The sequence below is a fragment of the Aphelocoma coerulescens genome, chromosome 2 (genome assembly GCF_041296385.1).
Source record: "Aphelocoma coerulescens isolate FSJ_1873_10779 chromosome 2, UR_Acoe_1.0, whole genome shotgun sequence".
NCBI classification, from domain to species: Eukaryota; Metazoa; Chordata; class Aves; order Passeriformes; family Corvidae; genus Aphelocoma; species Aphelocoma coerulescens.
Window position 1 is genome coordinate 437,415 of NC_091015.1, and position 14,718 is coordinate 452,132.

A 14,718-nucleotide genomic window follows, 5' to 3' on the forward strand; every position below is an offset into this window, starting at 1 on the left:
GCCAGGTGTCCCCAGCAGTGTCACAAAGCCCATCCTGCCCTGTGCCAGCTCCCAAGCTTCCAGTGCCACCGCGGGAGCCGAAGTGTGGGGCCGGGGGTATCAAAACTAAACCTTTACTGGGGGGTGGCGGGATGGGGGCGCAGCCACAGGGACCCCCGTGTCCCCGCGCTCAGGGCGCCGGGCCCGGCGGGCGCCGCTCCTGCAGGGAGAAGGACTGGCTGCGGATGCGCAGGGCCACCTCCTGCGTGCGGAACGTCAGCCCGAAGATGTCCTCGTGGTAGCGGTTCTTGTCCTGCGGGACAGGTGTCAGTGCCGGGGCTGATGTTCCCCGTGGTGTCCACAGGTGTGTCCCCTGTGGTGTCCCCGTGTCCGAGCCCTTACCCTCAGCTCGCTGATGACGTCCCCCGCCTGCCCCAGTGTCATGTTGCCTTCCTGGGCCAGGATGTGCTGCACGGTCTGCAGCACCTCGGTGGCCATGGTGACGTCCCCGCACACGTACATGTGGCCCCCGTGCTGGCAGAGCACCTGGTGCACCTCGGCCGCCAGCTGCGCCCGCAGCACGTCCTGCACGTACGTCTGGGGACACACAGGGACGATGGCATCCTGCACCCACCCAACCTGTCCCCACGTTCCCATCCTTGCCCTGATCCTTTGTGTGCTGTCCCTGTCCGTGTCCCCAGCCCCTCACCTCCATCGCTGGCTTAGTGTCCCCCACTAATCCCTGTCCCCTTCATTTCCATCCTCACCTTGTCCTTGTCCCCATCATACCTCCCTCCCCAGCTCCAAGCCCATCCCAGTCTGTCTCCATCCCATCCCGGTCTCAGTCCCCATCCCCATCCCGCCCCTGTCCCCGTCACACCTTGGGGGTCCCGGGCTCACGGGAGAAGGCCGTGAGCACCTGGCTGAGGGCCCCCTGCTCCCGCGCCTCCTCCATCTCCTCTCGGTAAATGTGGTCCAGGGCAGATGAGCGGCACCCGAACACCAGCACCATGGGGCCCAGGGGGCCACCTGCAGGGGTACAATGTCCTCGTGTCCCCACACTCCACGTCCCTAGAGCCCCGCTCACCCCTCTCCTGCAGCCCCCCCTTCCCCACATCTCTCCATCCCCATGTCCCCACGTCTCCAGTCTCCATCCCTTCCCCATGTCCCCATGTCCCCAACCCCTTGCTCACTGTCCCCATGTCTCTTGTCCTGCCTCCCAGTGCCACCATGTTCTTGTGTCCCTGTGCCCATGTCCCCATATGCCCCACACCCCTGCATCCCTCCCATCCCCAGCTCCCAGTCCCCGTCCCCAGATCCTCCCAACCACCTGTCCCCAGGTCCCTATCCCCATGTCACTGTTTCCCCATCCCCCTGTCCCTGGCCCCCCATCGCTCCTGCTCCCCATCCCTAGTCCCCCGTGTCCCCATGTCCCCAGCCCCGTCCCCTGTCCCCACCTCCGGCGCGCAGCAGGTGCAGCCGGTGCTGCCAGAAGCTGCGGAAGGGCGCGACACCGGTGCCGGGGCCCACGAGGATGCAGGGGGTGTCAGGGGCGGGCGGCAGCCGGAACGAGGGGGCCCTGCAGCAGTCGGGGGTCACTGGGGGCCCTTGAGCTGTCGGGAAATGGGGCGGGGCAGGCGGGGGGTAGGTTGGGGGGAATAGGGGTAGGCAGGGGACGTGTAGGGGAGCATCTGAGGAGGACAGAGAGGGATGGCAGGCGGGGAACACATGCGGGAGGACAGGTGATCCCTTACCCCCGGATGAAGGCTGGCACTGTGTCCCCAGGCTGCAGCCGCGCCAGCCACGTGGAGCAGACGCCGTAGTGGAGGGGACCCTGCCCGTCTGTGGGGACCAGAGGGGGCTGGTGGGGGTGCGGCAGGTGGCACCCCCAAAAGCAGCCCCTCACAGAGCCTCCCGCAGGGACTGGCGACTCCTCTGTGCCCGGGCAGGGCTGGAGGATGGGGGGACCTGAAGATGCTCTGGGGACACTGGAGAAATGCTGGAAATCCTGAAGGTGCCCTGGAGGTGCCCGACCACGCCCGGCCCCGCCCCTGCCCCCGCTCACTCTCGCTGTGGTAGGTGACGACGGCCACGGTGAGGTGGATCTCGCCCGGGTGGGCGCCGGGCGCGGAGCTGATGGAGTAGTAGCGGGGCTGGAGCAGCGGGAGCTGGGAGAGCAGCAGCGCGGCCGGCAGAGCCACGGACGGGAACTCGGCCAGCACCTCCGGCAGCGTCGGGCACCGGAACCACTTCCACTCCTCGTACAGCCGAGCGTCCTGCGGGCACAAGGCTGGAACAGCGGGGATCCCACACCCGGCCCCCGGGCCCCCCCGTGCCTGGCACCCGACCAAGGGGATCAGCACCCACCCGGCGTGGGGGAGCATCCCAGTATCCGGTGAGGGACGGGATCAGCATCCCGGTATCCAGACTGAGAGGTAACCGGTATCCCAGTACGGGGGGGGGGGGGGGGGGGGGTCAGCATCCCAGCACCCCAGTACCCCAGTACCCCCCGCCCCTCTCCGGGTGGTGACCCCCCACCCCCCTCACCTGCGCCAGGCGCTGGAGCCGCTCCCTCTCCGCGGGGTCCCGGGCCAGCGAGCCCAGGAGCTGCAGGAACTGGGGGGTTGGGGGGGCCGCCACGTCCAGGTAGAAGGTGAGAGCCTGGGCCAGGGTGCAGGGGGGCAGCCGGGCCTGCGGCACCCAGCGCGGCCCGGGGGTGGACCCGCCTGGGGATGGGGGGATCGGGGCGCTCACTTCTGTCCTGTGCCCTTCCCAAGGCCCTTCCTCTTTTCCTTCTTCTTCCCATCCACCCAAGTCCGAGCCCCTTCCCATTCCCTTCCCCAGCCCCTTCCTCTTTCTCTTCCCAAGTCTCAGCCCCTCCCTATCTTTCCCCGGTCCGTAGCGGCGGGACCCCCTCCTGTCCCCTTCCGGTACCGAAGGGTCCCCCCACACTGGCCCCCGTCCCCCCTCGTGGTTCTCGGCAGGTTCTCCCCCAGTCCTCCCCGTGCCCCCTCCGTACCGGCGGGGTCCCCGTCGCGGCTCTCCATCCCCAGGGGCTGCTCGGGGGGCGGCGGGTCCTCCACGCGCTCCAGGACCCCCCGCACCAGCTCCTCGCGGTTGGCGGGGAACACGCCTAGGTGGTCCCCGGGCAGGTGCCGCAGCCCCCCCTGCTCTGCGCAGCCCACCCGCACCAGCAGCGTCTGCCGGCTGGGGAGCACGGGGGGTCAGCGGGGGGGACTGGGGGAACGGGGGTCTGGGCTTTTGGGGTGCAAGGGGGACAGCGGGGGTGGAGGGTCCCATGGTGCGGGAGGGGCAGCGGTGAGGGGGACCTGGAATGACGGGAGGGGCGAGGGGTCAGCGGGGTGCAGGAGGGGTCAGCGGGGGACGAGGCGGGGCAGGCACGGGATGGGGGGGAAAGCGGTCCCGGGGATCCCGGCAGTGGGGGGGTGTCCAGGGGATGGGGGGACCCCGGAGTGCCGGGAGTGGAGGGGAACGGGAGATCCCGGGAGTTGGGTGGGGTGAGAGGTGGGGGTCCCTGCGCGGGGGGATCTCACCTGGACTCCTCACTCTGCAGGTTCTCCACAGACAGCACCGAGCAGCGGAACACCTGGCGCTTGTGCAGCTGGGACAGTCCTGGGGGGCGCGGGGGGGTCATGGAGGAAGTGGGGACACGAAATGCATGGGAGGGTACGGAGGATTAGGGAAGCACGGGAGGCTGGTGGTCACGGGTGGTTGTAGGAGGACACGGGAGGCTGGGGACACATGGGGACACAGGGATACATGTAGGGCTGGGGGACATGGGGGGCTGAGGGGTCATAGGGGGACTGGAGGGACTAGATGGTCATGAGGGGGCACGGAGGGGCTGGGGAGGAGCAGGGATTTGGGGGGACACGGAGGAGCACGGGGGCTGGGGACTCATGGAGTGACAGGAGGGCTGGGGGGAACCAAAGAGTCTTGGGGAGGTCATGAGGGGGCTGGACGAGTCCCTGGGGGGGTGTCTGGGAGGTGGCCTCCCAGAGCTATGGGGTGCGAGGGGATCCCCCAGGATGCTCGGGGGGTGCTATGGGGTGTCCCGGGGGACACGGGGCAGATGCCGGTGACAGGTGCGGGGTGGCACAGGGAGGTCCCGCAGGGGTCGGGGGGGGGGGGGGGATCCCGGAGGAGTCGGTACCGGCCAGAGTCTCGGTGGCCTGGGGCTGTGGCACCAGCCGGTGCCTCTGGCGCTTCCAGCCCTGGGGCGGGGCGAACAGCTCCTCGGCGCCCGCCGCGCCGTCCCCCACGCAGAAGGTCTCGCAGGCAGCCTGGGGGTACGGGGGAAGGGGCAGTGGGTGCCGAGCAGGGGGGGCCTGTGGGTGCCCCCCAACCCTCGGACCTGGCAGACCAGGCGTGCCCACGTGCAGAACGGATCCTGAGGTCCCCCAGTCCCGTACCTGGAACACCTGGCGTGCCCAGGTGCGGAATGACTCCTCCTGGGCGCACAGCTCGTCGCCCTCGCCCAGGGGCAGCACCCGCTCCCCCCCCAGCTCCTCCAGCCGCGTGTCCACGGCCCGCGCAAAGGCACAGAAGTGGGGGTACGCCCGGGACCCCAACCCGAACACCGCGAACCTGGGGGGAGAATGGGGGGTGAGGGTTCCCAGGAATGTGGGGGTATGCCCAGGACCCCGATCTGAACACCACCAACCGGGGGGGGATGCAGTGTGGGGGGGTCCCCAAAGCCAGAGGGGTCAGGCCATTACATGAGGGGGTCAGGGTTGGGGACCTCGGGGGCAGCTCCTGCCCCTCCCACATCTGCAGGGCAGCCGGGGCTGGAGCTGCCAGTGCCGGTGTGAGCCCCAAGCCCCAGCAGGGCAGTGTGCCCAGGCCAAGGACCCCACCCCATCCCTGTTCCCACGGCCATGACCATGCCCATCCATGTGGCCTCAGTACCACAGGACTCCAACATGCCCAGGCTGAGGACCTCATCCCAGTACCCACCCCATGCCCATTCCATGCCCATCCCCATGGCCATGCCCTGTCCCTGTGCCCATGCCCGTCCCGTGCCCAACCCCGTGGCCTTGCCCTGTCCCTGTGCCCATGCCCATCCCCGTGGCCTCGGTACCGCAGGGCTCCCAAGGTTCCCGCACTGTCTGTGTTGCTCAGCTGCCGCCGCTTCTTCTTCCAGGAGGACACAAGCTGGTCGGACTGGGAGACGCTGTTGAACCGCAGCTTGTAGCTCCTGGGGGGTTAGGAAGGTGAGGGGGGTGAGGGGGGATCCTGCCCCGGCCCCAGTGGAGACCCCCCAGGACCCCCGGGGTGCTCACATGGGCGGCTCCGCCTGGGAGGTGCCAGTGTAGGGTGATGTCATCTCCATCAGTGCCTTGGAGAAGCTCTGTGGGGGGCAGAATGTCACCCCCACATCCCATCCCCACCCCGTCCTCATCCCATCTCCTCCCATGTCCATCTCACCCCCATCCCATCTCCAACCCCAACTTCATCTTTATCCCCCTCCTTATCCCATCCCATCTTATCCCATCTTATCCCATCCCCATTGCATCCTCCTCTCATCCCATCCCTACCTCAGCACATTCTGGAGGGTCCCCATTCCCAAATGTGCTGGTGACCACCAAGACCAGGGTCTCATGCTCCAGGGCCACCACATCATACTCATCCATGCACAGCACCTTCATGGAATCCCAGGATTAGGATCCCTTCACGGAGCCGCACCCAGCGCCTCCCCTCACCCAAACCCCCGCCACAGGGCATTTGGCCTTTGGCCCCGTGGGGGGAGGTGGGTGAGGGGAGCTGTCCCAGTTCTCCCCCTTTTTCCTCCAAACCTTGGGATCAAACGCCCGTCGGAAGAGCTGGCACAGATTCCAAGCATAAGTCCGTGATTTCCCAGTCTCCGTGGCATAGAGGATGGTGGCCTTGACCCGTCGCGCCATCACGTGTCCCATGAGCTTGGCCGAGATCTTGACAGCGCTGTGGGATCCCCAGGGCCACCATGGGATCAGCATGGGATTCCCAGGGGACCCCAGAACTCCCAGGGGATCCCCAGGATCATGGGGTTCACCTACTTGGCCACTTCCTTGAAGGTCTTTCTCCGGGTGACAGTGGTGCCTTTGGACACGTAAACCTTCCAGGCGTCCGGCTGTGGGGCGCGAGGGGGGCGGTTGTGGGGCAGAGGGGCCATGGGGGGGGGAGTTGTGAGGCAGAGGGGTTGGGGGTCTGTGGGATTGGGGAACAGGAGGAGGGTGGCTGTGGGGAAGAGTTGTTGGGGGTCTGGGGCTGGACCCACCTGGTACCAGAAAGTGAACTGGGGGTCATGGGGGCTCGAGGGGGGCTGGAGGACTCCCAAAGGGGCTGAGGGAGACCCTCAGCTGGGTGCTGGGGGTGTCCCAGAGGGTGCTCAGGGGAGGCTGTGGGGTGTCCCGGGGGCAGCCATGGGGTAGATGCCGGTGGAGGGTGATGCAGAGGGTTGGGGGTTCCGCAGGGATCTGCGGTGCCTGGGGGAGTCCCAGAAAGTCCTCGGGGGTCCAAGGGGGTCAGTGCCAGCTGACCGAGGGCCTCAGTGACCTGGGGCTGCAGCGCCAGCTGCTGCTTCTGGCACCTCCAGCCCTGGGAGGGGGGCAGAGGGGCTGGGGAGCCATGGGGCTGGATGTGTGGGGCAGGGGTCCCACCTGGTAGCGGAAGGTGGGGCTCAGGTGGTAGTTGACCATCTCCTGGTGGAAGACAGGTGTGAGACTGCCCGAGAGGGGGGGCACGATCCAGGCCCAGTCCGCAGGGCACCCGCCCCGCGCCCGCCCCTCTGCCGCCAGGTGCTTCATGAAGGACTCGGTGGCTGCATGGTGGTCCACGATGGTCACCTGGGCCACCTGCGGGGACAGGGGGGCAATGGGACTTGGGCCATTTATGGGGATGGGGGGCGCAGGGATGTAGGGTTCCTGTGGCCCAGCAGTGTGGGGCTCCCAGCAGTGGGGGGCCCAGAAGGGGTCCCACCTGGAAGCTGTGCAGCACGGCCACGTTCACCTCCACGGCTGCCCGGTCCTTCCAGAGGGATGAGCTTGTCCCTGTGTCCAGCCCCATGCGCTGGGCCACCTCCTGTGGGGGGTCAGCAAGGCAGGGTTGGCCAGGGGGTCAGCCAGGCGGTCCCCGAGGGGTCCCGGATGGGGTCCTAGCTGTGTCCTGTTCGGGGTACCAGAGGGCTCCTGGGGGAGGTCCTGGGGGTGACCCAAGCATGGTCCTGGTGGGAGTCCCAGGGGGGATCTGGTGAGGGTCCCTGGATGAGCCTGAAAGGGGTCCCAGAGTGGTCCCAGTGGGGGTCCCTGGGGGGTTCCGGGGGGGTCCAGTGTGGAAACCTTGGGGAGTACCAGGGGGCTCCCAGGAGGGATGCTGGGGGGACTGCAGTGGAGTGCCAGGGCTGTCCCTGTGGGGTCCCGGGGGGCCAGGGGCTCACAGGCAGCACGTTGTAGCGGTGGCGGTCGCAGAGGTTCCGGGAGCCGATCTCGGTGCCCATGTACCAACCATTGAACGGCGCCGCGGGGAACTCGAGACCCCCAATCTCCAGCAGCAGGTTGGCCACGGCCGGCAGCGCGTGCCAGCGCAGCCCCAGCTCCGAGAACCACTCCAGCCTGGGGGGCATGGAAGGGCTGTGGGTGTACCCTCACAGACCCACACCGGCCCCACGGCCCCCGGTGTGGGCACCCAACCCCAATCCCACCTGTGTCCCAGTATCCCACCCAGAGAGGTGGTCAGCACACCAATAGCTCAGTCAGGGAGAGGATCAGCATCCCAGTAGTCCGGATTCCAGCCCGGGAGGGAGTCAACAACCCCGTATCCCAGCCGGGGAAGGGGACAGCATCCCAGTATCCCAGCCAAGGACGAGCCCAGCACCCCAGTATCCATCAAGGATGGGATCAGACCCATGTCTGCCCCATGTTCCCAGCGGGGTTCCCCAACCTCCATCCCCTCCCCAGAGGTGACCCCGTGGGACTTCAGCCCAGGGCACTGGGAGAGTCCCGCGGCCGGAGGGATTCCGGGGGGTCACAGCCCCACTCACGTGGGGTGCTGCAGCGGCACCTCGAGGACCAGCTCCGGGGGGAGCGGGAAGAGCTCAGGGGACTCGTCGGGGCTCTGCAGCAGCAGCGGCAGCACATCGAAGCGGCCCCCCCCGGGGGTCCAGCCGTGTTGGATGCAGAGCTGGGAGGGGAAAGCGTCAGGGAGGGCCACCAGGAGGTGTTTGGGGGCGCAGGGATTGGGGGAATGGAGGGGAGATGTGTTGAGAGGGGGATGGATTAGGATGAGGAGGGGGATGGAGGAGAGATAAAGTGGGGACAGAGGGCGGCATGGAGGGAAGATTGAGGTGGGGATGGAGAGGGGATAGAGGAGGGATGGAGAGGTGGTGAGGGGGGCCTGGGGGCGCAGGGGTTCCCCCACCTCGGTGATGTCCACATTGGCAGGGTCGCCTCGCACGGAGCCGTCGGGCTGCCGATACCCCGCGTAGCGGATCAGCTGCGGGTTCCAGATGCGGAAATCGCCGCGTCCGGGAGCCCGCGGGGGGAAGATGGTGATGGCGGACCTGGGGGGAGGGGGAGGCCGGGGAGGGCCGTCAGGACACCCTGCAGCCGCGGGGGTCAGGGGGGGCCGGGGGGATTCTCACCGGATGTTGCCGCGGTTGGTGGCGAACTGGATGTGGGAGCAGAGAAGGCTGAACATCTCCCCCAGCCCCGCGCAGTCCCGGGCATCAAATACCTGCGGGAGGAACAGGGTGGGGTGTGGGGGGCCCCTGCGGGCCAGGTGGGGTGGGAGTCCCCCTGGGGAATCTGCAGGCCAGGGGGTCCCTTGGGACAGGGGTCCCCATGGGGCGGGGGTGGCCTGGGGTCTTTGTTGGGGCGGGAGTTCCCTGCGGAACCAGGGTCCCCGTAGTACAGGGGTTCCAGAGAGTCAGGGCCCCCCTGGGGTGGGGGTCCCCGTGAAACAGGTGCAAGGCAGGGACTCTGTAGGGTGGAGGTCACCGCAGCACACAGGACATGGTGTGAGGGTCCCCGTGGCATGGGGTAACCATGGGGGGTTGGTCCCAGTGGGTCCCCGTGAGATGGGGTGGGGTTCCTGTGCGGGGAGTTGGGGTCCCTGTGGTTTGGTGTCCCCAGGAGTTTGAGGTCTTCCCGTGTTGGTGTCCCCGTGGGCTGTGGTGGGTGAGGGTCCCGCGGGTGGGGCCGCACCTGGAGTTTGTTCCACTGGATGCGGCCGACGCAGCGCGCCGCGTTCCGCCAGGCCTGCTTGGCCCCGAACGCCAGCTCGGGCTCCCGCAGCCGGTACGAGCCCGAAGCCGCGATGTCGGTGGCCACCTCCCTCAGCCGCTGCGTGTGTGCCGGGGAGTTCTCCCTGCAGGAGGACCCTCAGCATCCACGGACACTGGGACCACTCCCCAGCACCACCAAACACTGGCAGCCCCGGGGGCGGGGGCCCAGCAGGTACAGGGGTGCGGGGTGCTCTGGGGCAGGGATGGGGATATGGGATGTCCCAGGGCAGGGATGGGGATATGGGTGTGCTTTGGGACAAGGGTGAGGATATGGGGCACCTCAGGGCATGTCTGGAGCTATGGGGGTACCCTGGCATGCAGATGGGGATGTGGAGTGCTCTGGGCAGGGATGGGGCTGGGGGTACTTTGGGGCAGGGGTGGGTTTTTGGGGTGTCTCAGGAAAGGGATAGGGATATAGAGGTATTTTGGGCAGGGGCGGGCCTATGGGGTGCCCTGGGGCTGTGGGGTGCCTTGGTGCAGGGGAGGGCGAGGCAGTGGGGTGCTCTGGGGTGGAAATGGGGCCATGGGGTGCCCGGGCCAGGGCCAGGGCTGGGCTGTGGGTGCCCCGGGGCCGCGAGGTGCCCATGCCCGCTGTGGGGGTGCCCATGTCTGTTGTGGGGGTCCCGTTCCCGCTCACCGCCGCAGGGACACGTAGTACTGGGTGATGAAGTCCCGGGCCAGCTCCAGCAGCTCCTCGGGCGGTCGCGTCCCCTCGGGAGTGGGGGCGGGCAGCGGCCGCGGCAGCACCAGGGACCCCAGACAGCGCTGCCCCGAGCAGGGCAGCTCCTGGGGGGGTGAGCAGGTGAGCTGCCCAGATCGCCGGGACAGACGTCCCGGTCCCTGTATCCCCTTCCACACCGCCCCGTCTGTGCCTGTCACCCCGGCACCCCCCAAACCTGCACCCCCAGCCCCGCCCCCTGACTTTGCGCCCCCATGTGCCTCCTATCCTGCAGCCCCCCAATATGCAGGTCCAGCCTGCACCCCCAGCCCTCTGCCGCTATCCCTGCGCCCTCTCTTCTCACCCCGCCAGCCCCACACCCCATTCCCGTGCCCCCCAGACCTGCCCCGCAGTCGCGCAGAGCGTGTCGTAGCTGATGCTCCCCGTCTCCCAGTTCTTCAGGCGGGCGAAGCGGGGGGGCTCCGCCGGGGAGGAGGGCGCAGGGCTGGAGGGTGACACGGGACACCCCTGAGCCCTGTCCGGGCGGGGTGGGGCCCAGCCGGGGGTCTCGGGGGACTTGGGGAGAAACCCATCCACCTCCCCCGCACTTGCTCCCGCGGCTCTGACACCGGGACCGCCTCGGGGTGCGGGGACCTGTCTGAGGGGACGGCGACAGGAGAGCACTGGGTGGAGGGGAGCAGTGGGTGGGCTGTGGCGGGGGCAGTGGGGGAGGCCCGGGGACTTCTGGTGCTGGAGGCGGGGGGGGTGGGGGGGGGACTCGAGCCCTCGGGTCAACTTCGTGGGGATGGGGCGTGGCAAGGAATGGAGGGCAGGGGGTGAGGAGGCTCAAAGGATGGGGGTGCTGAACTGGGGGGGCAGAGACTGGGGGGGATCAGGGGATGCAGGGGAAATAGGGGATGGGGAGCTGAGCTGGGAAGTCAGGGAATGGGAGATCACGATATGGAGGGCTGAGTTGGAGGGGTCAAAAGTTGAGGGGTCAGAGGATGGAGGGGGCGCGGCGCGTTCCTGGCCCTCGTGTGAGTGTGAACAATGGCCATGAGTCAGACCGGGCTCCGGGCCACCGAGGGGGGTGGACACACCCCCCTCCCGTCCCCGTCTCCTCCGAGCTGGGGGGTTCCTACACCTCCATCCCCACCGGACCCCATACGCCCCTCCCCATATGTCCCCATATGTGCCCCCAGATCCCGCTCACCCCAGCGCACCCCCGGGGGTCCCATGGGCTGCTGGGGCCACGCCGTGGGACAGGAGACACTCTCGCGACGCCACGGGCAATGCGCACAGGGCTCTGCTGCCGGCGGGCTCCGTGTTCTGCCCCAGTGACCCATGCGAGCCACCCCGGCAGGGACGCCTCCACGGCGGGGACACCTCCACGGTGGGGACGTGTCTCCGGTGGGCTCCAGGCATGTGCGAACGTCCCCGTGAGGGAGGAGGGGGTCCCCGTCGAGGGTCGGAGCTGCGGCAGGTGAGCGCCGGTGCCCCGGTGCCCTGTCCGTCCTTTCCACCCCATTCCTCCGTATCCCACCCCGTCCATCCCACCTGGGCACCTACTTGGGGGGCTCGGTGACAGCGGCGGAGGCAGCGGTGACAGGGGGGTCCTCGGGCGCGGGGCCGCGCGGGCGCGAGCAGAGGCCGAGGCCGGGGCAGGCGCGGGGGGCTCCGGGCAGGACCCCCGGCAGGTTCCCCATCGCGGCCCCACTGAGCCGGGAGCGGCCGCTTCCCGCTTCCTACAGCCCGGGGAAGTGGTGACGAGGCCGCGACGCCCCCGCCCCGTGCACAATGGGCACCGCCACCTCCACCGTCACTGCCACCGCCATGCGGCGTGGGACACACCGGGGACCCCACCGGGGGGCGTCGAACCCAATGTGACCCCCGGCCCCCTGGCACGTGGCCATGGGGAGGGAGCGATGGCATCCAGAGAGGGGGACACGACACTCATGGCAGGGACATGGCCCTTGGGGGGACTTGGAAACACACATGACACACGGGTGGGGCACAGCACGGGGGGGAACATGGCACTGGGGGGGATATATGGCACTGGGGGGCATGCATGGCACCCCGAGGGAGGACAGCTGGCACCCGGGGGGGACACAGCACTGAAGGGGACATGGCACCCACGGGGGACATGAAACTGGGGGGACGCACATGGCGCCGGGGGAACATACACATGGCACTGGGGTGGACATGGCACCCTGGGGACGCAGCGATGGCACCCAGAGGGAGGGCACAGCACCCATGGGGGACACACAGCACTCAGGAGGCCGCCGTGGTGGCAGGGTCCCCCATCCCGGCCACAGGACACTGTGGCCCCTCCCGCCTTTGCACTGGGCAGTTGGGTGCTCCAGGGGGCTCCCGGACCCCTCCCAGCCCCCCAGCCGTGGGGCGGATGTCCGGCGGGACCCCCCCCCTCCCCATTTCCCGCCGCTTCCACCCAGTTCCTGCCATTGATGTGCTGGGCGCTCCCGGGGACCCCCGGGTGAGCACCCCTGGGGGGGGACTATGCAGGGGGGAGTGCACCCCCGATCGTCCCCGGGGGGCACCCTGGGAAGCCGCGTGGGTTGGGGGGGTTCACCCCAGCTGTCGGCGGGGAGGGTCCTACGGTAACCCCGGAGTGGGGCGGGGGTCGCGGTGGGGGGGGAAGGCCGGGGCGAGGGTGCTGTTGGGGTGCGGGGGGGTGGCGGGGGGGTGCGGGGTCCCCCCGGTGCCGGTGGGTGGGTCCCTCCGGAGGTTCGAGGTGGGGCTCAGCCCGCAGCTCACGCAGCGACGGGAAACCGCGCCCGGTGCCGGCTCGGCGGTTCCTTCCTGCGGGGGGAGAGCGGGGCGGGGGGAACCGGGAGGCGCGGGGCGGGACCGAGGCATGGCGTGGGGGGGCAGAGCCGGGCGGGGGTGCCGCAGGGACCCCCGGGGGACACGGAGTGGGGTTCGATCACCCCGTCTCGGGGGTCCCGGGTTGCCGCCCCAGCCCCGGGGTGTTCCCTGCCCCCGCCCCCACGCGCCGTGGGGCGGGGGCGGCCTGTCCGTCACGACAGAGCGCCCACCCGATTGGCTGCCCTGCCCGGGGGGACGGGGCTCGGCCGCGGGACAGGCGGGGGCTGCTGAGAGTCAGAGCTCGACCCCCCCGCCCTCTCAGCCCCCCCAACGCCACAGCCCCCCACCCACATCCCCCCGCCTCCCAGCCCCCCCAAATCCATCACCTCCCCTTCCCCACGGCCTCCTCCAGCCCCACAGCCCCCCCGCCCCACGGCCGTCCCGTACCCCACAGTCCCCCCCGCCCGGCTCGGCTGAGCTCCGGTTCGTCTGGTCTGTCCATTCACGTCTGGTCGATCTGGTCAGTCAGATCAATCCATTTATGTCCGGTCAGTCCATTTGGGTCCGGTCGGGCCCAGTCGATCCTTTCAGGTCCAGTCACGCCCGTTTGGGTCCGTTCGGGTTCATTCGAGGCCATTCAAAGCCCGTCGCAGCCGGTCTGTCCAGTCGGTCTGGTCGGGACTGGTCAGATCTGGTCGGGTCTGGTTGGTCAAGTCAGTCCGATCAAACCAGTTGGTTCGGTCCGTCTATTCGGGGCCGTTCGGGTCCGGTTGGTCCATTCGGGTCCGGTCACTCCGGTGTGTCCCTGCGGTCGCGGCCCCGCGGCGGGGCCGTGCCGGGGCCGGCCCCGTTTTCAGCACCTGGGACAGAGACCGGGAGCATCCAGAGCAGTGTCGGGATCGGGGCTGAGACTGGGACTGGAGTGGAACTGCGCTGAGCTCGGACTTGGGCCTGGACTCGGCTCTGACCAGGACTGACAGCAGGACTGGAGGAGACCTGGGACTGGATTGGGCTGAAGTGGGACTGGGATCGGGACCAGAACCATGGGTGGGACTGGGATTGGTCTGGACTCGGACAGCACTGAGACCCTGACTGGTCTGGGACTGATCTTTGACTGTGACTAGGACCAGGACTGGGCTAAATATGGACTGGGAATGGATTGGATTGGATTGGATTGGATTGGATTGGATTGGATTGGATTGGACTCTGCAGGAACTGAACTGGTCTGGAAGTGGACTAGGACTGGAATTTGAACTGGAACTGGGACTGGAACTGGGATTTGGACTGGATGAGGACTGGGGCCAAACTGGACTGCCACTGGACTGGAAAAGGGACTGGAAGTAGGATTTAACTGGGACTGTGACTAGACTGGGATTGGGACTGGGAGCACAACTAGACTGGATGGGGACTAGATAAGGTTTGGTCTGTGGTTGGGACTGGACAGGACTGGGAGTGGGACAGGGACTAGAACTAGGACATACACTAGAATTAGGATTGGATAGAGATTAGGATTAGACTGGGATCGGGCCTAGGACAAGGGCAGGTCTGGGACTGGTACGGAGCTGATACTGGAACTAGACCGGGAAGGGGATTAGGCTGGGCCAGGATGGCAGGACTGGGGCTGGGAGGCTCCCAGCAGGACCCAGCTGGGGCTGTGCCTGGAAGCTTTGCTGCTGCACCACTGGCCCCGTGTTCTCATGTCCAAGTGTCCCACTGTCCCTGTATCTCAGTGTCCTGGTGTGCCAGTGTCCCCATATCCCAATGTCCTAGTGTCATGGTGTCCCACCGTACTTTATTCTGGTGTCTTGGTGTCTTTGTGTCCCCACGTCCCTGTGTCCCAGTGTCCCGGTGTCCTGGTAACCCAGTGTTCCCATGTCCCCATGTCCTCAAGTTCAGGTATCCTCATGTCCCGGTGTCCTCATGTCCCCGTGTCCCCGTGTCCCACCTGTCCGGGAGCGTGGCCTCGCTGCAAAGAGGG

At 68.1% G+C, this 14,718-nt stretch overlaps 1 protein-coding gene across 1 annotated transcript; it reads right to left on the reverse strand.

The window, feature by feature from the left end:
- Nucleotides 1-97: 97 nt before the first annotated feature.
- On the reverse strand, nt 98-11,620 carry NOS3 (nitric oxide synthase 3). The gene is made up of 26 exons (XM_069006121.1): nt 11,484-11,620; nt 10,317-10,419; nt 9,894-10,042; nt 9,177-9,339; nt 8,615-8,706; nt 8,392-8,533; nt 8,015-8,154; nt 7,412-7,586; nt 6,955-7,056; nt 6,636-6,830; nt 6,033-6,106; nt 5,793-5,937; nt 5,535-5,639; nt 5,280-5,347; nt 5,078-5,194; nt 4,410-4,584; nt 4,151-4,280; nt 3,534-3,612; nt 2,999-3,186; nt 2,527-2,705; nt 2,045-2,255; nt 1,734-1,821; nt 1,437-1,558; nt 860-1,008; nt 382-576; nt 98-292 (listed from the first exon to the last, which is right to left on the reverse strand). The coding sequence occupies exons 1-26, from the start codon at nt 11,618-11,620 to the stop codon at nt 170-172; spliced, it is 3,546 nt and encodes a 1,181-aa protein (XP_068862222.1). The 3' UTR covers nt 98-169.
- Between the last annotated feature and the right edge of the window lie 3,098 nt (nt 11,621-14,718).